This window comes from Rhea americana, unplaced genomic scaffold (genome assembly GCF_003343005.1).
Source record: "Rhea americana isolate MKP2758 unplaced genomic scaffold, rheAme1 scaffold_209, whole genome shotgun sequence".
Taxonomy (NCBI): Eukaryota; Metazoa; Chordata; class Aves; order Rheiformes; family Rheidae; genus Rhea; species Rhea americana.
This window is the reverse complement of record NW_028186249.1, coordinates 986,335-1,008,729: the sequence shown is the minus strand read 5'-3', so window position 1 is coordinate 1,008,729 and position 22,395 is coordinate 986,335. Positions and strand designations below refer to the sequence as shown.

General features: G+C 39.0%; 1 protein-coding gene across 4 annotated transcripts in view; it reads left to right on the top strand.

Moving 5' to 3' along the window:
- IFT54 (intraflagellar transport 54) overlaps positions 1 to 22,395 on the top strand; it is a 52,900-nt gene that overhangs the window by 16,707 nt on the left and 13,798 nt on the right. For 3 of the 4 annotated variants that reach the window (XM_085304390.1, XM_085304392.1, XM_085304391.1), the window contains exons 8-14: positions 1,321 to 1,422; positions 5,455 to 5,553; positions 14,405 to 14,495; positions 15,225 to 15,308; positions 15,924 to 16,044; positions 16,198 to 16,234; positions 17,095 to 17,171. In XM_085304390.1, coding sequence (XP_085160516.1) covers positions 1,321 to 1,422; positions 5,455 to 5,553; positions 14,405 to 14,495; positions 15,225 to 15,308; positions 15,924 to 16,044; positions 16,198 to 16,234; positions 17,095 to 17,171 — 611 coding nt within the window. The remainder of the gene's footprint in view (positions 1 to 1,320; positions 1,423 to 5,454; positions 5,554 to 14,404; positions 14,496 to 15,224; positions 15,309 to 15,923; positions 16,045 to 16,197; positions 16,235 to 17,094; positions 17,172 to 22,395) is intronic. The other variant, XM_085304393.1, reaches the window with a different exon arrangement.

Sequence of the window (22,395 nt, the reverse complement as noted above, 5' to 3'; positions counted from 1 at the left end):
GGTTTATAAAGATAAAAGTCATCAGTGAGGCAAAACTTGCTCTGCTGTAGATATGAATCATACAACACAAGAACTTAAGAAGAATTGGGCAACACACATTTTATGAAGAAAACATATTCAATCTTTTCTCAAGTATCTGAAGTCCTTGTGTTTGTTCTTCAGAAATTTTGAATTTAAAAATGAAAAGATCATATTCCTCAAAAACAAACAATCAAACCAAAAAAAAAACCCACATTACCTGAGACTTGATGAATATTGATCTGATAAACAGAATTTAAAACTGTTTACATTTACAGTGCTCCAGGTGCTGGCTTCAGAACAGATCAAAATAAGGCATTAACCAGCACTGCTGGCTTGCAGACCGTTTGATGATTAGTGGAGATCCCTTTGAGTACTGGAATGACTACATGTGCTTATAGATCTTTGACTTTCCAGTGTCTGGCATCACAGCCGCGGTCAGCTGTGTTTTACCTGGGTTGGTGTCTGACTAGAACCTTGTGATTTCTGTTAGAGTAGTGAGGTGATCTAGGTATTATCAGTACTGAATTCTTGTCTCGTATCATATTCCACAGTAACTTGACCGAGTGTTAAGGGAACCAAGACTTGTGGCGTTCCTACTGACCATCCAGGGGAAGGAAGGGCAGATATTTGTTGTTTAGAGCATATGAGAAGAAAATGAGAAGCTATGAAAAGCCGTTTTCTTTGTGCTGTCCCAGAGTTGCTCCCAGTAGCAGTGTGGTGATCACCTTCCTGATCAGTGTGTGCAAAGCTAGGTCTCTAGACTGAAACATGCTTGCATGAATCATGCCAGTGGACTGGAAGTAGCTCTATGATCGTTTTGTCCCTGCTTCTGTGCAAAGTTTGTCAAGACAGTAAGTTGTGATAATAGATCTGTGATGTCTCTCCTTGCCCATTAGATAGTGGATTGATATGAATGGCCCATAATCACTACAATTACATTTATTAGCCTTTGGGTGATAGGTTCTTCTGAGTCTTTGACTGGAACTACTTAACATGTGGTGCAGTCATCAATAACGTCCCTTCTCATCTACCGCCTAGCTTTATTAGTCCAATTCACTTCATCTTTTGGGGCAAGATTTAAATGAAGATGATAGACATGAGATAATTTTAACTGATTCCAGTAAACAGTTGTGCCATGCTTTGCAAATATGTAAATTATTTTATCTTTCAAGGTGCTTCATTGCAGTTAAGTAACGGGCTTCTGTTTGTAAGTGTACTAAATATTGTATTTGCATACTAGTTGGAAACTAGGCTCTCTTCAGAGTATCCCTAATACTTGTCCTGCAACTTTCACATCAGGAAGAAAGGAATCTAAACTTAGTACAGCTAGCCATTCACCTGAAAAGAAGTCTAGCCCTTTGTATATGAAAGACAAGAAGGAGAGCCTAAATGGACACCTAGGTAAGGAATAAACCCAGCTGCTATCAACAGCTTGTATGACAGTGTAATTTCTGTATTTCAGTAAGTGCCTTTCCCCCCCTACTTTTAATTCTACCATCTGATTACTTACTATGATTGAAGTTTTCTCTCAATGGTTTTGTGCCTTGAAAGTTGATATTTTACTTCTAAACCAAAATGAAGAAGTTGCTGAACATAAATCAGTTTAACATCTCAGTTCAGAAGATAAAATAACACCTGTGAATTGATGCCTGTTGGAACTACTAATTCTGGCTAAAGACTAATACTGCTTAGATTAATGAAGCCTGAGGATTTTCATACACTTAATCTGCCATCATCACTACTATTTTAATTTATGTGTTACCATGTGTCTTTCTAAACATCTTTTTGACTGTTTTTTGGTTGTATGTTTTATTTGATTTCCATATGGCTGAGGTGAAATGCTGAAGTTGCATCAGAGCTGGGGTAACATTTTCATAACTATCAAGAGCCCCATTTCAAAAGAATTTAAAGTGCCAAAACATCTTTTAAAATTTTCCCCAAATAACTTGAAAAAAATCTGACACTTGGAAAAGAAGACCTGTTGACTTAGGAGCCTAATTCAGGTTGGTGCTTATAAAAAACTCTACATCACATCTAATGTACATGTGCTGTGAGGTTTTAATAATTTTATAGCTGAAAAATACCATCTGGATTCCACTAAATACAGTCTTTCTTCACTGCACAGAGATCCCTAGCTGATCCTATAATTTTTTTGCAAGAATTGAATATTTGTTTTATGGGCTAAAGTGGCATTAAAGTGACCAGAYATGCCGCATCTTGCAGGACCATCCCTTCTTTAAAATCAGTGCCAGGTCGTTCTGATTAGTGAAATACAATTTGACATTTATCCTGTGGTTTGACTTCAAGGTGAACGTTTTGAAATACTCYTCTTTTCATGATGCAGCAGGCCAGCACACTCAAGTTTCCCTTTACTTAAATGATCCGTACTTTGGGGCATTGACGCTCTTTTTGTTATGACATAGTGGAACTGTGATAGATCAGTAATGCTCATAGGTACTCTAGTAAATAGTCCARACTAAAAAGCTTTTGGAGCTATGCTGATGCCTGTCATAAATTTGTTCTCTGTAATTGCTTTTCATGACAAGCAGAGCTTTTTATACTTTCTAATATTAAATTGAGATAAACAGATGTATAACAGGAGAACAGAAAGAGGTTAGTGTCATAACTAAGCCTGTGAATACCAATTCACCTATTGTATATACAAAACTGAAATGGAGAATGGAAGATTAGTAAAGAAAAAATACATGTATTTGCTATCATTGTAACTAAAATTGTTTAAACCAGCATTTGCTCAAAACTGTGTATTAAGACCAAATTTCTAGTGATGTTAGAGCAAAAATTTGATTTATAAATTCGATGTGTTTTTTTTATTATTATTTCTTTAACACAGTTGCCTTAATTGAGATCTGAACAGCTTTCCTTTAAGACACTGAATATTGTGCTTCTTAAAGTAATTAGCCCTTCTTCTGCAGAGGTAATGCTTGCTCTGTGTGTGTGTGTGTGTGTGTGTGTGTGTGTGTGTGTGCGTGTGCGCATGTGCGTTTGTGTGTGTTGGAAGGAAATTTCCCACAAACACACATGCCCACCTGTGAATATCAAAAGCCAGTTTTATAAAGGAATAAAAGAAGTAATGTCACAGAGTAGGATGAGGTGAAAAACAGTAAAATTCATAATAAACCCAGTTTTCAAATGGAAAGAAATACGTGTTTTGCACTCTGCAATGTATATGCAGGTTTCTTAATGATATTTTCCTGTTTACCCAGTAGGGAGACAAACTGAGCCTTTGTTTTGAAATGCTGGCTAAAATGCTGGCTAAAAAACCTAATGTGTTATAACAAAGTGAGCAACTGATAAGCATGCTGGAGTTCAGTGGCTAATTCTGAGATGTTTATTGTACACCTCTACTGTCTATAGTGCAAACCTCACTTATAAATTATTTTATGTTAGGAAGCACGGATACTAACAAAAGTGCATGTAGTGCTCTTGAGCAAACAGTTAGCCTACAGAAAGAGGGAACTGAGTCAACCTCTACAATACAGGAGCAAGGTAAGGAAAGCAATGCTTACCRTGTCAGGTTTGAGGCCAGTTTGGTTGTCTGGATACGAATATGATCAGAAGATAATGTATGGATTGCRGTTTGAAATCACATTGGTTATCCTTTTAGCCAATACCCTACCTCAAATAGCCAGTACCCTTACTGCCAGTAACTGTTGTGCAATGATGCAGCAGTATCTTGACCAATGGAGGCCTCAGTAATTTTTGAAATTACTGATTTCAAATTTGAATTTAATTTGTTTCTGAATGAAAACCTTCCATTCTGATGGAGTAAGATGTTTTGCTTTCTATGGTTGGTTTGGGTTTTCTGCTAAGGTCCAGACCCTATGGGTAGTTTGAAGTACAGTTTTATAGGTTGGTGATGAATCTTTGAATGCTTGTTTTTGTTTAGTAATTGACCCCTCATTTGATTCTTTGTCAGCAAAGATAAATAAAAGTGCTGATTTATTTTCTTCTGCTATGTTTGTTAATCTTCTAAACTAGTAGAGCTCAGCATTTCTGCCGCAGTGGACCATGTAGTTTTATGGATGCTTGCCATGGCATGGTGGATGAATAGATCCAATGCTACTGATCTGTACATCCCCAAAGCCTCAGTTTTACACTTCATACAGTAGTTTCGTCACTATTTTTGGAAGTGCTGAATGTTTTACACTATGCATTAGGCATCACCTGAGATATTCTGGCTGTGGATATGGTCCTTTCGATTTTTTATTTTTATTTTATTCTTTTTTAAACTTTTGATGCTCTTTACATGATTTCTTGCCTGCAGATAAGCTGACTTGGAAGTGCTGAGTTCAGTTCTTGGGCAATGCATGAGGTGCCTCTGTTTTAAACAGATGTGCTCTTTCTGTATCTGTAATCTATTTTTTTTTCCTGTTGGCTATTTCTGCATTTATTCTGCTTCTGCTATATTTTGAGGAGTGTGAGGACTGAACATATTACTTCAAGTGAAGGTATACTTTTGATTTTTGTAATGGTAAGACCAAAAATAAATGTTCTACCCATTCTTTATATATGCTGACAAACTGTGTGAATAGTCTGGAGTTTCTGACTGTGTGTGTTCAATGTACAGATGTATTTCTAGGAATGATATATGAATGATACTGAGTCATTTTAGTCTTCTCCTCCCTCCCCCCCCCATATTTTTTTTTAGAAAACAGCAGTATATTTGAATACTTGCATCATTTTCTCCTGCAAGGTGTGTGTTACCTTGCTTCTGTCACAGTTGTCCTATTGTATCTTAGGTAGTTAAAGACAATTGGTAGGTGAAATAGTATGAAATGATTGATCTTTCTTTTTTGTTTCTTTTTTTGTTTGTTTTGTTTTTTTCTTCTTAAAAAAAACCAAACTGTTAATGTCAAAACTGAACTGCAGTTGTAGACCAGGCACTTCTATGATATTATTATGAAGTTGTGGAGATAATGGAAACAAGCTTTACTTGATTCAAAGTTCCTAACGAAATGTTCCTAATGAAAGTTCCGTATGAAATGTAAGGAAAGGGAAAGCTTTTGAAACAAACCAATATATTATTTAGAATGCATAACATACAAACAATGTTACAAAATTACTTAGACTTTATTAGCTAGCTAGCAAATGGTCTACAAAAAATGCTAAAAATTATTATTATTGGCTAAATACTGTATTGTTTTACCCACTATCAGGCTAATCAATGATATCTTTAAACTGCTTATGAACTGAAGAAACTGGATTTATTTTTCATRTAACTTAAGGAGTTCAATTAGTTGTCATGTAAAAAGTCTTGGTAAACTTCGGAAGTTACTTGTTTGCACTTGAGGTCATTTAATAAACGAGGGTGGCCCTTGAATAGTAAGAGTAACATATGTTTAGCATGTTTTTTTTACTCCAAATTTTTATTGTATCTTTGATCTCATTTGATTATCAACTATTTTGTTATAGGAGCAGTGGAAACTGTTAGCTTGGCAGATAAGATTTCAGAGGACAATGCTTCCAAACTGCAAGAGAAAGCTGAACCAGTGCTTGCAGTAAAACAGAAAGGTAAGAAGAAAGAACTTGGGTGCCTCAGAGTATAACTTGAATCCATGCAGCTGAATTATTTAAGGAGGGTAATTTACATTTAATCCAATTCCTTTCCCTGTATTTTAATTCTATCTTGCAGTTACTGTTCTGTTTTGAAAAATATACATTCGCTGATAAAATGGTTACTCTTAGATTCTTTTCTCCTTATCTGGATCAAAAGAAGCTAGTGGTTACAGTGCCCCAGGGAAGATGCAAACCTGCTGCAACTGAATCTATTGATGACTTGTTCTGTGTAAGAATTGCATCATTGCAGGTTGCCTTTTTGTTCAAAAATCTGTGAGTCCCACTTAATGTTTGCATTTTACAAGAATTTGGAGGCAAATTCCATCTCTACTTTCTTAGTTCTCTTTTTTTTTATTTTTTTAAGTTGTTTATGGTTCCCAAGATATACGTTATTAATGAAGTGTTTGTATCCAGCTACATTATACATGGAGTAGGAGAGCCAAAATAAAGGAAGAATAACTGAGGTTTATGCATAAAAGCTGCCTTTCTATTTTCTCTGGATCCAAATACTTGATCTAGTTARGAGAGCTGATACCAAGTGTGTGGGAGGTCAAAGGCTTCCCAGGCTACCTGCGGCCTTTAGAGCCTGATAGCTGTGTCAGTCTAATAGTATGTAGACAGTAGGCCAAGACACTTATATGACTCTGTATAGCTGGGAGAATTTCCAGACCAATTCATTTTAATCTTTTGGAGCAATCTTGTCTTTTGGACTGTATCTGTAATGGAATATAAGTATATATTCCTCTATTTTTAATCTGAATGTACATAAAAGGAACACCTGAAGGTTCACTATTGATTTGGGACTGGATTCTCAGGTGGTATAAAAACCCAGTGCATTAATGCGTTAGTAAACCTTAATTTTCTGTAAGTTCTTATATAAATACAATTTTCATTCACACTTTTAAATTCCAGCTGTGAAAGCACTTAATCTAGAAGGTTGGTAACAGTTGTTGCAGATAGCTAAGTCAAATGCATCTTTAGGTGTAATCAACATAATTCAATGAGCTCCTGTCACTTATTGCAGCTTTCTTCTTCTGTCCTTGAAAGATTCTGAAAGAAAAATCATTTATAATATTTCAGCCAGTAAACAGTGTATTTAAAACTAACTTATTTGCCAGGATCTTATGTAATATTATTTCTATATTTGACCACTGTACCAAGAAGGGAGGAACAGTTCTGTTTCACAGTCACTGTATTAAGTGTAGCTCTTTCTGAGGCTTTTCCAGAAGTTGATGAATGTCAGATTTTCTATAAATGGATAAATTTTGAAAAGAGCTGTTGTGTGGGGTTTTGCTGGTGCTGTTTCTTTCTTTCTATTTAGGTAATTATGTCAAAGTACCCTTCCTTGGGAGCAGTGTTGTCTGCTTTGTTTCTGGAGTTTATCTTAAAGTAACCTTAGAGTATTGTCACTCATTCAGTTAAGCTATTACAGCGGCTTACCACACATCTGCAGGGAATCAGCATATTTATGAAGTATGAGTATATTTTCTATCATCCTGGCACGGAGGCTTGGAAGAGATTGTCTTAAAACATGTCTTAAGCAGCGCGTGAATGCATGTGCTAGTACGATGGAAGGGAAAACAAGAAGGCAGGACTCTTTTCGGTGCTTTTTTTGGTGGCAGTGCCAGTTTATTCTAGCTGAAGAGTTTAAGAAACTGAGATTCTGTTTAGTTTGTCAGTTCCCTTTGACATGTCCTAGAATTGCAGATGCTTAGGCATTTGGACTCATGCTTAAAGTTCATTTGGCATTAGATTTATACTCCAGCTAACTCTAGTGGAATTAAATGAAAACTAGATGTGGAAATTACCTCAGGAACCTCCTGCAAATTGTAGTCAGTATCTTTCCACAGCAGTTGTGCTTTTGGAGTAAGCTAGTAAGGGAGGAACTGAAGCTAGTTCTTTTACAATGCTTTCAAGGGATTATGGGGTACTTGTGACTATTCAAAAAAAAGGGGGGGGAGGAATGAAAAAGAGGATTACATTCTGTGATCTGCTTCTGCATTTCCTCTGGACTTTTCATTTATTTCCTGGTGGACTATGTAAATTATCTTTGAGGAGATGCCAGTCCCTGTGCTTTAGTAGTTCAAACAATGGCATGACTTTGCATCTCAGGACATCTGTTGTACCTTTTAACACATCTCATTCAATCCATTCAGGAATATATCTGCTCAGATATTCTATCATCAAGCAAACCATTTTGATCATCTACTGTCTTTTCACTTTTAAAAAATGCTTCATTTATCATTAGTGTATTCTACTCAATTACTAGAATTTTTTACTAGAATTTCTTCAGCACTGAAGTGTAGATTGGTTGGAAAGGCTCCTTAATGTGTTTGTCCCTATTCTCCTAGTGCTAGTAGTAGTTCCCAGGTAACAAATTGGCTGTAATTCTTGTTGTGCTTCATGTTCTTGTCTAATCTGGTTAAATTTTTTAATAAGAATTTATATAACTGCCTCTCTGAAAAATCAATGTATTTGTTATTTCCAGGTCACTCTGCCAGTGATTCAGGTACTATAAAGTTTATATTTACAAAGACCAGCACAGCACGTATCAGTGATAGTGGTATCTGTTAGAAAAGATAGTGCTTTTTAGTAAATAAGGCGCTTCCGTAGTTCAGTGCTGTTTTTCTTTTCTTTGTGCTATATTGTGAAGAACTTTTAAATTGTTACAAAATGTAATTTGTTGGGTATACTTTATTCAAGCAGTTTTTAGTTGAAAAAAAAAACAGAAAACAAAAAGCCATCTATGAAAACTTGAAAATGAAAAGATCCTGTGGGGAGCTTCCTGCAAAATATTATAGGTAGTTATTGCAACAGCCAGTTTAATTAAACTTCCTTTTTCCGTTTTCTTAATGTCAGTACAAAATATTACTTCTCTCCTTCTGTTACTTGTTGCATTAGTTGCTTCTGTTCATATTAAAACTGATCCACAAAACCTTTCCCCAGATAGCATGAGCTGGGTAATTAGACCACCTTGATACCTCCTGGAGGAACAACACAGCAAGGCACAAGCAATCCAGGAGGTTTCTGGGGAGCACGGATGATAACTTTCTGATACAAGTACTGGACCTTATGCTAACAAACAAGGAAGGACTGGCTGGAGATGTGAAAGTTAGGGCAGCCTTGGCTGCGGTGACTATGACATGGTAGAGATCAGGATCCTACAAGAAGGGAACAGGGCAAAAAGTAGSATTACAGCCCTGGACTTCAGGAGAGCAAACTTGGCCTCTTTGGGACCTTCTTGGGAGAATCCCATGGGTTAGGACCCTGGAAGGAAGAGGAGTCCAAAAGAGCTGGTTGATATTCAAGGATCCCATCCTCCAAGCTTAAGAATGGTGCATCCCAGTGAGCAAGAAGTTGAGCAAAGGGGAGAGGAGACCTACATGAATGAATAATGAGCTCTTGGCAAAAGCCAAACAGAAGGAGGAAGTGTACAGAAGGTGGAAGAAAGGACACGCCGTTTGGGAAGAATATAGGGAGGTTGTCAGAGTATGCAGAGATGAGAGCAGGAAGGTCAAGCTTAAGGTGGCAGGAAGGTCAAGCAAGGCAGGCTTCTTTAAATGTATCAGCAGCAACAGGAAGACTAGGGAGAATGTAGGTGTGCTGAATGTGGCATGGGCCCTGATGACAAAAGATTTTTTAAAAAAAGGCCCTGATGGGATGTGAGGGAGCTGGCTGATACTGTTGCTTAGCCACTCTTGATTGTCTTTGAAAGGTCATGGAGAACAGGGAATGTGCCTGAGGACTGGAAGAAAGCAAATGTCACCCCAGTCTTTAAAAAGGGTCAAGAAAGATGACCCTGGGAAATACAGGTCTGTTGGCCTCACCTTGATCCCTGGAAAGGTAATGGAGCAGTTCATCCTGGATACCGTCTCCAAGCATGTAAAGGATAAGAAGGTGATCGGGAGTGGTGAGCATGGATTCACAAAAGGGAAATCATGCTTAACCAAACTGATACCCAGCCAGTCATTCCATCATAGAAGGCTAGATGAGGGGAGAGCAGTGGATGTTATTTACCTTGACTTCAGCAAGGCTTTTGACACTATCTTCCATAACATCCTCCTAGGTAAACTCAGGAAGTGTAGGCTAGATGAGTAGATGATGAGGAGGATTGAGAACTGGCTGAAAGGCAGAGCTCAGAAGGTTGTGATCTGTGAAGCAAAGCCTAGTTGGAGGCCTGTGGCTGGCAGTGTCCCCAGGGGTCAGTACTGGATCCAGTCTTGTTCAATTTGAATTCATCAATGACCTGAATGAGGGGACAGAATGCCAGCTCAGCAAGATTGCTGATGATAGGAGAATGGGAGGAGTGGCTGATACACCAGAGGGCTGTGCTGCCGTTCAGAGAGACCTGGATAGGCTAGAGTGTCTGGCAGAGAGGAAGCTCATGAAGTTCAACAAGGGTAAGTACAGGGTTCTGCCCCTAGGGGGAATAACTCCATGCACCAGTACAGGCTGGGGGCTGACCTGCTGCCAAGCAGCTCTGCAGAGAGGGATCTGGGAGTGCTGGTGCACAAGAAGTTAAGCATGAGCCAGCAGTGTGCCCTTGTGGCCAAGAAGGCCAATGGTATCCTGGGGTGCTTTCAGAAAAGTGTTGCCAGCAGGTTGAGGTAGGTGATCCTCCCCCTCTACCCCGCTACAGATGAGGTAACAGCTGGAGTGCTGTTTCCAGTTCTGGGCTCCGTAGTACAGGAGAGATACGGAACTACTGGAGTCCACCGAAGGGCTATGAAGATGTTTAAGGGACTAAGCATCTCTCATATGAGGAAAAGCTGAGAGAGCTGGGCCTCTTCAGCTTAGAGCAGAGAGGACTGAGGGGGGATATTATTAACATGTATAATTATCTGAAGAGAGGGTGTACAGAAGGCAGAGCCAAACTCTTTTCATTAGTGCCCAGCAATAGGATGAGAGGGAACGGGCGCAAACTGAAGCACAGGAAGTTTTGTTTGGACATAAGGAAAAACTTCTTTACTGTGAGAATAACAGAACACTGGCACAGGTTGCCCAGAGAGGTTGTGGAGTGTCCTTCCTTGGAGATATTCAAGTCATCTGGACCCAATCCTGTGCAACCTGCTTTAGGTGACCCTGCTTAAGCAGGTAGTTGGACTGTATGATCTCCAGAGATTTCTTCCAATGTCAGCCATTCTGTGATTTTGTATGGGAGACTTTAACCACCGTGACATTGGCTGAAGGGACTACACAGCAAGGCACAAACAGGCCAGGAGGCTCCTGCAATGCATTTAATGATAACTTCTTGTCACAAATGGTGGAGGAGCCTATGAGGAAGGGTGTCCTGCTGGATCTTGTCGTTACCAACAGAGAGGGACTGGTTAGAGATGTGAAGATTGGGGGCAGCCTTGGCTGCAGTGACTGTGAGATGGTGGAGTTCAGGATCCTGCAGGAAAGAAGTAAGACAATGAGTAGGATTACAACCCTGGACTTCAGGAGAGCAGACTTTGGGCTCTTCAGAGACCTACTTGGAGGAATCTCATGGGTTAAGGCCCTAGAAAGAAGGGGGGTCCAGGAAAGCTGGCTAGTATTCAAACATCACTTCCTCCAGGCTCAAGAGCAGTGCATCCGTATGAGTGAGAAGTGCAGCAAAAGGGGCAGGAGACCTGCATGGGTGAGCAAGGAGCTCTTGGCCAAATTTAGACAGAAGAAGAAAATACACAGAATGTGGAAGAGGGGACAGGCTAYTTGGGAGGATTGTAGGAATGCAGTCAGAGTATGTAGAGATGCGGCGAGGAAGGCTAAGGCCCAGCTGGAACTGAGTCTTGCAAGGGAAGTTAAGGACACCAGGAAGGGCTGCTTCAAATACATCAGCATGAAGAGGAGGACTCGGAAAAATGTGGGCCCACTACTGAATGGGGCGGGGGCCCTGGTGACAAGGGATACAGAGAAGGCAGAATTACTGAATACCTTCTTTGCTTCAGTCTTCACTGCTGAGGGCAGCCCTCATGAATCGCATAGCCTGGATGTAAGGGAGAAAGTCTGGAGAAGGGAAGACTCTCCTTTGGTTGAGGAGGATAGGATTAGAGATCTTCTGGGCAAGCTTGACATCCACAAMTCCATGGGCCCAGATGGGATGCACCCATGGGCAGTGAGGCAGCTGGCAGATGTTGTTGCCAGGCTGCTGTCCATCATCTTTGACAGCTCCTGGAGAACTGGAGAGGTGCCTGAGGACTGTAAAAAAGCCAATGTCACTGCAGTCTTCCAAAAGGGCCAGGAGGAGGACCCAGGCAACTCTAGGCCGGTCAGCCTCACCTCCCTCCCTGGAAAGGTGATGGAACAGCTCCTTCTGGATGTCGTCTCCAGACATATGGAGGAAAAGAAGTTGATCAGGAGTAGCCAGCATGGATTCACCAAGGGGAAATCCTGCTTAACCAATCTGATAGCCTTCTCTGATGGCATGATTGGCTGGGTAGATGAGGGGAGAGCAGTGGACGTTGTGTACTTTGACATCAGCAAGGCTTTTGACACCGTCTCCCATAACTTCCCCCTAAAAAAGCTCAGGAAGTGTGGGTTAGACGAGTGGACAGCGAGGTGGATTGAGAACTGTCTGAAAGGCAGAGCTCAGAGGGTCGCCATCAGTGGTGTGGAGTTCAGTTGGAGGCCTGTGGCTAGTGGTGTCCCCCAGGGCTCAGTACTGGGTCCCATCCTGTTCAACTTCTTYATCAGTGACCTGGATGAAGGGACAGAGTGCCCCTTGGCAAATTTGCTGATGATCCCAAGCTGGGAGGAGTGGCTGGTACACCAGAGGGCTGTGCTGCCATTCAGAGAGACCTGGACAGGCTGGAGACTTGGGTGGAGAGGAACCTCCTGAGGTTCAACAAGGGCAAGTGGAGGGTCCTGCACGTAGGGAAAAATAACCCTAGGCAGCAGTACAAGCTGGGGGCTGACCTTGTGGAGAGCAGCTCTGCAGAGAAAGACCTGGGAGTGTTGGTGGATGACAAGTTGACCATGAAGCAGCAATGTGCCCTTGGGGCCAAGCAGGCCAATGGAATCCTGGGGTGCCTTAGGAAGTGTTGCCAGCAGGTGGAGGGAGGTGATCCTGCCCCTCTAGTCAGCCCTGCTGAGGCCTCRTCTGGAGTCCCGTGTCCAGTTCTGGGCGGCCCAGTACAAGAGAGACATGGAGCTCCTGGAGAGAGCCCAGCGTAGGGCTGCAAAGAGGTCKGGAGCATGTGTCCTATGAGGAACGGCTGTGAGAGCTGGGCCTGTTTAGCCTGGGGAAGAGAAGACTGAGGGGGGATCTTATCACTGTGGATAAGTACCTGAAGGGAGGGTGTCAAGGGGATGGGGCCGAACTCTTTTCAGTTGTCCCATGTGACAGGACAAGAGGCAATGGGCAGAAATGGAAGCACAGGAAGTTCGGCCTGAACGTGAGGAGGAATCTCTTCCCTGTGAGAGTGACAGAGCACTGGCACAGGTTGCCCAGAGAGGTTGTGGAGTCTCCTTCTCTGGAGATCTTCAAGGCCCACCTGGATGCGACCCTGTCTAACATGCTGTAGGTGACCCTGCTTGAGCAGGGAGTTTGGACTAGATGATCTCCAGAGGTCCCTTCCAACCTTACTGATTCTATGATTCTATGAAATATATTTATGTGTTTTCCGTTATCCTATAGTAGACAATATGCAGATTTAGTAGACTGTATCAGTTCCTTTAAACTTACTGTACTATTCAGTAGTTTTAAATGGGGATCTTTTACCAGTGATATAACTGTTCAGACAATACACAGAAACCCATTAGGAAAGTGAAATACATTAGACTGTGATGAAATGGATATTTGTGTTTCTTTGGCTCAATTTAGGCATGTAAGAGCACAGCTGACTCAGCTTTTTTTCTTTTGATGGTGCCATTCTTTGGAGATTTCAGAGTGTGGGAACACTGAAATGGAAGAAACTTGTGTTAGAAGAAAAGTCTTTTCTGTGTGTAGCATTATGTGCAAGAATAGGAGATTATTTATCTAGGCAAGTTCTATAAATGAGATCCAAAAATACTGAGTGCTTTTTACCTGCAAGAATTATTTGTGGAAATACAAAAGCAGAAAATTGGAAATCATGTCTTGCAATCCTACGCAATTAGATTGTCAAGGCAAGGATGTTGTTTATTCTTTCTCTCTACCATTACAGAAAATGATCTAAACTGAGCTTGAAAGGTATGGGTTCAGTTGATTACTGTACTGAACCAGTCAGTGTAACTTAGTGAGAAAATTACTGTCTGGAAAGGAGAAGGTAAACTGCTTCCATCTGATTTAAACAGGAGATGGGGTCAAACCTAATGAGATTGTAACTATGGAGGGATTACAAAATGAGCAATAATCCTAGAATCATAGTTTTTAAAAAAAGAGGGGAAAAAAAAGCAGTGTAGAGAGTATCATCTTTGAGTAGCATCCTTTTTTTTTCTGATTTTGTGTAATGAGTAGCTTCAAATATTTTAAGGTCCCCTTGTAACTTTGAAAGAATTGAGTGAGATGGTAAGTCGTTTTTTATCTAGGCAATCTAGATTAGAGAATTTCACAGTATTAAGAAAGAAAATTAAAAAAATTAGGAAATTCTAAATGCTTTTGTAGTATCTCTTTTGAATTGTGAATACTCAGATTTTTTAAAAACTAAATGTTGACCAGCTATTAAAATTGTTTATAAGCTTATAGAAATGTATTTCTAATGATTGAATTTGTCATGTGATGCATTTTGTTAGTCTGTATTCAAATATAATGCTGGTAAGATTTCAAATATAGTGGTAAGGCAAATATAACTTTTCTTACTAAGTTGTCAGTGAAGCCAAATTACATGTTTCTTTCATTTAATAGAAGGAGAAGCAGAAAATATGACTCCTGGAAAACTTGCAGCATCTGAAAATGGCAAAGTACCTAATGATCTTCTACCTCAGGTTATCCAAAGGTTTGTTCTATGATTCTTTGCTCTGTGTGAATCAAATTCTGACRCATCTGAAGGAAGGAAACAGTCCATTTGAAAATGACAAAGTTGGAGCAGTATGTTTTGGCTCGTGATATCAAAAAATAAATACTATCCCATGTATGGTTTATTTTATTCACTTTCACTTCCGTTTATAAAGAAAACGTTGAAATTATTAAATATTTCTGGCTTACTTTTTTGATTTACAAAGTGCTTTGATGCAATATTATTAAAATGAGAAATATGCATGGAGACTGAAATAATGAGGAACACTGCCTTATATACGTGCGTTTCTTAAGTGTACTGTTATGGTTAAGATAAACTTGCCTTTCAAGTCCAGATTTACTTTTTCTTTGTCCAACATAGGCTTGTGTAATTGAATCAGGAACATCACTTAGGAAAATTAGGTTTTTTCTTTTACATTGCAGTGTGTTATTGTTAATTTTAAACTTCTTGTGAATGTTAAATAATTGTACTGAATCCAGGTTATTTTTTAGTAAGGCAAATCAAAAGGTTGTTTTACAAGGAATCATAATCTTCATTTATGACACATAGAAAAGCAAGTATTGTTATATTAGATTATATGCTGGGATGTGTTTTTAGTGTTGTTTTTATGCATTAGCCTAGTTGCTCAGTTTATGTATCTACTCCACTGAGGGACATGTGAGACTTCATTTTACAGTATGTGTGCAGAGGTCTCTTCATTTATTGCAGACGAATTCCGCGTCCTGGCAGTGCAAGACCAGCACCACCACGAATAAAACATCAGGAAAGCACAGAGGCCTTACTTCCAGAAAGGTAAGGACAGATGTGAGAAACACAGAGCAGATAATTTTAGCTCTTATGCCATGGTATTTTCAAATCTTCTGTGTGGTACCTGCTGCTGAATAGTACTAGGATAGGTTATCCCATGCTCATTGATTCAAATGGGAAAATTCAAGCCTACTTTAGTGGTTTTATTGTTGCTGAAAATATGGTACGTTATCTAAAAGTTACAGTTAGTTGTGACTTCTGGGAGTTCAAAAATACAGTTTACCTTTCCTGCTATTTTGAGCTCTAAAACAGAAAAGCATAGAATGATGATCAAAATTACTGCTAGAAAAGATTTGTAAAACATCCGGTGCATATTATATGCTCCAGAAAAGCTGAAACAGCCATTTGAAAATCCTGCCAAAATGGTTTAAGGGTGATTTCTGGTAAGTGCCAAGTGCTAAAATGGAAGGAAAATATATATCTTCCTGTGAGAGCAGGATGGCTGTTCTCAGAGCTGGGCTGTGACTAGAAATGACAATTCGGTGTGCTCTCGGTGGATGTTGCTTTTTTGCAGCAGGAGAGAAGGAACTGCTGTCTCTTCTGTTTTGGGTAGGTGGACAGATCTTAAATAGGGTTTCATGTTCACTGTGTGTCTTTCAGGAATAGTAGCGGTAAAACGGTCTCTAATTTGATCACAGACCACCAAAATTCTGATGACGATGATGACCAGTTTGTGGTGGAGGCAGCACTACTGCTGCCGGAAGTGCCGGAGATGGAAACGGTCTGTTAATGTTGCAAGTTGTAGCACCTTTTTGCATAGTTTGTTGTCTATTACTTATCTGTTTAACTAGTTTCTATTTGAATATTTTTGAGAACTTGTATATTAAAGCAATGCCAACCTTTTGCAACTAAAGCTCTCTTCATGTGTGTGTAGGAGCCAGAAGTGGAGCTGGTTGAGGATGAAAAGCATGGTATGTTTTCTTTGTTTGTTTGTTTTAATATAAAAAAACTTCTAGAAGTTTAAACCAAGTGTCAAGCATTGAAAAAGTGCTGAATAAAGTAGCAAAATATAACCTTAGGGCAGGAACTTCCAACATTTGCAACAAGAAAATAGAAATTACTTAAGAAATTACTTGTCTGAGCAGCAGGATTTACAACTGATGTTGAATACACTTGTTTTAATGTCAGTAGGATTTAAAATGCTGCTTAAAACCACTAAATTAATTTTTCCTACTGTGTGAGGTACACACAGCTTGAAGCTTTGAAGCTTGTCAACTCTGTTAAGATGTGAGATGAGGTTGGCTGATCAAGGCAAGTTGTAGAAGAGCTTCCAGAAAAACTGATGGAACTATTCTTAACAATGTTGATGCTTATTTGTGACCTCAGATGTCTGATTAAGAATCTTCAGTCTGTTATGATCACACTGGATGTGATTTAGGCAGACATATTTCTCRGATAGGTCCCTGCAGCCAAAAGTTTCAAGCAAAGGAAGAGAGTAGAGAGTTCAGATGATCCCAACGTTTATCAGGTGCAGTTTTTGAATTCTTCTGAAAGAGGAGTGCAGAGGAAAAGCCCTTGTGTTACTACAGCTCCCAAGTCTATCTCAATAGCAAAAGCCATTCAGTAAACTATAGTGTTTGGTGCAATTTAATTTATAGGAGATAGGAGAAAATAGATCATATAATAAGTACCTTGTATCTTGGTGATGTAAGTGCATAATGGGATGTGGTTAATGTTCCTCTAAAAACTGAAAGAAAATTAAACAGTTGGATTTTGATTGTATTGTCTGAATGTTTAGAACRATATTATAGTGCAGACTGTTTTTTACCAGGTGGACTTGTAAAAAGAATCTTAGAAACAAAGAAAGATTATGAGGCATCTCAAAAATCATCAAAGACTGCAGAGAAGGTAAGATGCAGATGGCCTTCCAAGAATTGTGAATATTAAAATATTTTAATAGTGGTCTTTTTTCTCACTTTAATTGTTTTTTCCATTTTTGATCAAACTCCCCTCTTTAATACATTATGCTTTTTTTTCCTTTCTGTTTGTCTCTTAGATAGTGTTAAATTTTTCTGTGTTTTCGCTTTCACTGTTTGTGTTGAGTGTTTTTTGTTTGTTTGTTTGTTTGATATTATTGTGTGTGGAGGGGGTTCCTGTTGTGGTTTTAAAAAATATTTCAGAGTGATTTTCAGGAAGTTTTCTTTAGCCTACCTGTTTGTTTTCTAAAACAAAGTCTGAGTTTGTCCAGATGGGCAAACTGTACATTTGTACTTTATTTTAATCTTTGTCTCCTGCGCATTTGAAAGGTAGCATCCTACTGTCCAGCAAATGTTATTGTTGTCTAACCATATGGGAACTCAAGTTTAGGTAACCATATAAAGTGCAGTAGATATCTTCATATTACCATGTTGCCTTTTACCTGAATGATCTTTTTCTTGGAAAGGAAAAGGTGTTCAGACAACTTCTAGAGGGTCTGCGAATGATAAGAAAAGCAGGTCTGTAGTCGATAGCTTTACATCCATGCCTCCAGGACAAACATCTGGTGATCACAAAGTAAAAGCAATCTCAATGTCATCTTATCACAGCTGGAGAGCCTTTACTATTTCAGTCTTGCAAGCTTTTGTTATAAGTAACAGCAAAAGGCAGAACATTTTAGATCAACTTTTTTTTTCTTTTTTTTTTTTTTTTTCCCAGATCCATTGACCATTTGAAAAGTTTCTAAATCACTGAGCTAGTTTTACGTGTTGGTGAAGAGGCTCTGAGGAAAGTAGTACAGAGCAACGTAAACAAGTACATAAAGTTTTGGGAAGGCATATGCTTTTCACAAACTCTTAAATCTTCACACCCAATCTCTTCTTTTTTTTTAATTTTAGTTCAGCGTTGCATATTTTACTGACTACACCTTTTCAGTAGTGATCTATAGTTTTACATACAGCAGATTTTTTTTTTTAGTTGCTGAAACTCAGACCTCAAGAGTCAAGCTTCTCACAAAGTCCTGGGCATCAAGCTTTTTTTATATAGCTATCTGAAATCATTAGTTGATTTTGAAACTTTGACCACTTGACTGCCTCTTTTTGCATTACTAGATACAATTATTTGGCAATGAGTGATGATAATATGAGGTTATGAGTAAAGCTCAGTGAGAGAAAAGAAGTCCCTGAGGGACTAAAATAATGGTAGGCAGTCTTAGTAGACAGTTTTAAAAAACTGATTTTATCTAAGGCTTGCATGGCTTTATAATTGCCTGTAGCAATCTGCAGCAAAAGTGACACAATGTTAACTTTTAGGATTGGAATTTTGGAAGGGTAAAATCAACAATCTCTTGCCTTAAACAGAGACACTCCCATATGCTTTGCTGTCTAGTGGTAAAGGGTTATGGTGTCACAGAGACCAGCCTTTTCATTCCTTCCCTAACAAGTTGAGAAAATCAGGAAGGCAGATCTGGCCTTTGAGGGAGTAGCTTCCTATCTGAAGTTTGGAACTGTCTGAGATCCAGGCCTGCTTGACTTGAAAAGAATTCCTTTCACATATTGCAAGCACAGATATTGAAGAAGAAAATGAACACCTCTTAAAATAGGAAAATACCATTAGTTTTCCTGTTGTAGTACATTATGAATAGACACAGTTTGATGCAACTTGCTGGATTACACAGTTATAAATGCGCAGCTTGAGTTATCTGTTTACTGATTATTGAAACATTATTGCCTCTTTGTAATGAACAAGTCTGATGTGAAATTTTGCCTGCTTGAGTAAGTTCTGTCTTTTATATAACTGTTTGGAGAATTGAAGGGTTAAAAAGTGATACTACTCTATTTATGCAGTAGTTCTAGAGTACATTGATGGAGTGTATGTTGAGCTAGCACTTGAGAGAGCAAGAGATACAGCTGTTCCTGTTTTTATAACTAGATGGTGCTGTTTAGTCGTCAATCTTCAGACTGAATTTTGGGATGTCATTTTTAGTTCATTTAATAATTTCTTCTGCTAGTACCTAATTGTACTTTACTATACTGTTCCATATTGTGTCCTGTCAACTTAAGTGTTGGACACAGAAAGGAACAATGGGCAAGTTTTATAAAAGCTCATAGATTTCATGCTCAGGAAACTTCCTTTGGTGCTTGTTCTAAACTTTCTGGGTTTTTTTTTTTTTTGTTTTGTTTTATTTTTTCTTTTTTGTTCTTTTTTTTCCTGAATAAGTGTAAACTAACTAAAACTATTCCCTTTTAATCCCTCAGATATTTCAAATGTCCATGGACAATTGTGTTCTTTACAATCACTCTTTAGTCCCATTGCACATTTTCAGTCTCTAAAATGTCCATTCAGTCCTCATTTGTCTTTTTGTTGCATCTTTTGAAGCACTGAGCTATGTTAGCAGCACTGATAATAGACAGCTAATTCTGGAAAAAAACATGCTGACTTCCTAGTCAATCACATGAGAACTTGCATACAACTCTACGCTGCTGGAGTATCATCTGATCTCAAATCCAATCACCTGGCTGCTACTGCACTAGGTTTCTTTTCTGCTACTGCTTTTCAAAGTATATTGAAGAACTCATTGGATCCAGACAGGAGAATCATAGTTTTCTTGAGTGCAGAGGAAAAAACAATGGAAAAGATGATTTAAAATGGTTGGAGTTGGTGACAGGAACTTGACACATGTAGGTCAGAAAACGCAAGCTGGAGAGGTTATTGAATTTCGGGAATTTTTTTTAAAGGATAAAGACACTGTGATGCAGAAGGCAGTAAAAGCAGAAAATACATTTCCAATGTGGTGTTGTCTCTGGAAACATTTCAGGGACCCAATATGCTGAGGGTAGCAGATGGATGTCTGGCATACTCTCATGGCCCTAGGGTCGTGAGCATATCTCATGTCTGAGGGATGTTACAAAGATAATGAGTAAGAGAATGGCCAGATTCATTTTTGGGAGACTGCAGACCAAAAGTTTTGGGAAGAATAGTTATGTTACTGGTCTGTGAAATCTCTTTGGAGAGAGGCAGCAAAAATAATTACAAAGAAAGGAAGGTTTCAAGTGGTTTATTTCTGCCAAGTGCTCTATACAGAGAAATGGCACCATGTCCTGTTATGTTGATGAGACTGTGAGAATGGGTCGGTGAACTCTGGCCAGTGTGTTATATTCTGATAGCCATAGGTTTTAGGCCAGGTCTAGCTCTGCAGTCTGTTGGGAAGCAGTATCAGACTGAGTTATGACCATTTCTCAGTCTTTTTTACTTATTTATTTAATTCGTTTTCCATCAAACTCTCCAGAAGAAGTATCTTCTACCGCAGTATGCAACAGTGTTCCAAAATGTATTATTCATTGGAGAATAAAATGTAATTGTACTTCTATGTTTTGGAATAAGATAATTTGGGGAATTATATCTGATGAAATAAAGGTTATCCTGGTGCCTATGGGTAAGAATAAATACCTTGCTTGTTTTTGTTAAACTATTCTATTTATAACTATTAAACATAGTTATAAAAGAAATGAAATATGAAACTTATTTGTTAGTCACTAAAGCTTTGTTCATCTGCCAGTTAGGATATAACTTGGGAAAATGAAGAGAAAAAGGTATCTTTGTAGTTCGAGTGCTAGATCTTCTGGCTTTATCGAGTTGAATATTCAGTAGCAAACTGATGAATTAATTTACCTGATTTATTGTGAATGAGTAAACTAGAAATCAGGTAAGTTGATAAATTAATATCTAATCAAAACATAACACTGCTGAAATCTTGAGGATATTTCACACCTTTACTTTTAACTGCTGATTGCAGAGAAGCTTTTGTTTGTGTTATGGATGTACATCTGAAGCTCTTTTTGTGCTGAGTTTCCAAAACAGGCTTTTACTTTTAAAAAGTTTTTGTAAAGAAAAAGAAGAGAAAAGGAAGGGAGAGAAAATTGGGGCTTTCATCATGTAGATTTTGCATGTGTAGAAACTTAAAATAATATACACAATTTTCAGGTCAAACAAAGGGGTCATTCTGGAAATACACAAGATCTTTGCTGTCTTGATTAGCTGAATTCAGCCTAACAAATTCCTAAAAAGACTTCCGAATTGTATTTGTTTAAAATCTGACCTCCTTATGTTAAACAGAGGAGGAAACAGATGTTACATTTTGTATTCCMCTTCATTTATTGATATGTGGAAAATGTAGGCAGGTTATTAAATAGTTTAAGCAATGGGGATCTCAGAATTACCATCCTTGCACTACCAAATACAGTTCACAGGCTTTAAAAAATAAGTAGCTTAGAGGTTTGCTCTAGGAACAAATGATATTAAATAGCTTAGCACTTGGATAATACTAACTTTAATTACAAATATAAATAAAGTTGGTACTTCTGAGTCCAGAACAAATATACTCATTGCTGATTCTGTTTATTTAAAGTTCTTCAGGTCATAGATTTTACATTAATTCATCAGCTGAACAACACTGAGTGTCCCSTGCTCATTAGTGCAATTAGTAATATGTAGTAAGCAGGGTCACCTAGAGCACGTTAAACAGGATCGCATCCAGGCGGGCCTTGAAGATYTCCAGAGAAGGAGACTCCACAGCCTCTCTGGGCAACCTGTTCCAGTGCTCTGTCACTCTCACAGGAAACAAGATTTTCCTTAAATTCAGGCAGAACATCTTGYGTCTCAGTTTGTGTCTGTTGCCTCATGTCCTGTTGCTTGCCACCACTGAAAGGAGTCTGGTCCCATCCTCTTGACACCCTCCCTTAAGGTATTTGTAGACATTGATAAGATCCCCTTTCAGTCTTCTCTTCCCCAGGCTAAACAGGCCCAGCTCTTGTACACCTTCCTCATAGGAGAGATGCTCCTGTCCGCTAACCATCTTTGTAGCCCTGCTCTGGACTCTCTAGTAGCTCCATGTCTCTCTCGTACTGGGCAGCCCAGAACTGGACACAGTACTCCAGATGAGGCCTCAGCAGGGCTGACTAGAGGGGCAGGATCACCTCCCTCAACCTGTTGCCGACACTATTCCTAATGCACTCCAGGATACCGTTGGCCTTCTTGGCCCCAAGGGCACATTGCTGCCTCATGGTCAGCTTGTCCACCAGGAATCCCAGGTCCTTCTCTGCAGATTCCCTGCCAATTTATATGTCATAAGAAATGCTTACAGTGAGATTTAATAGGA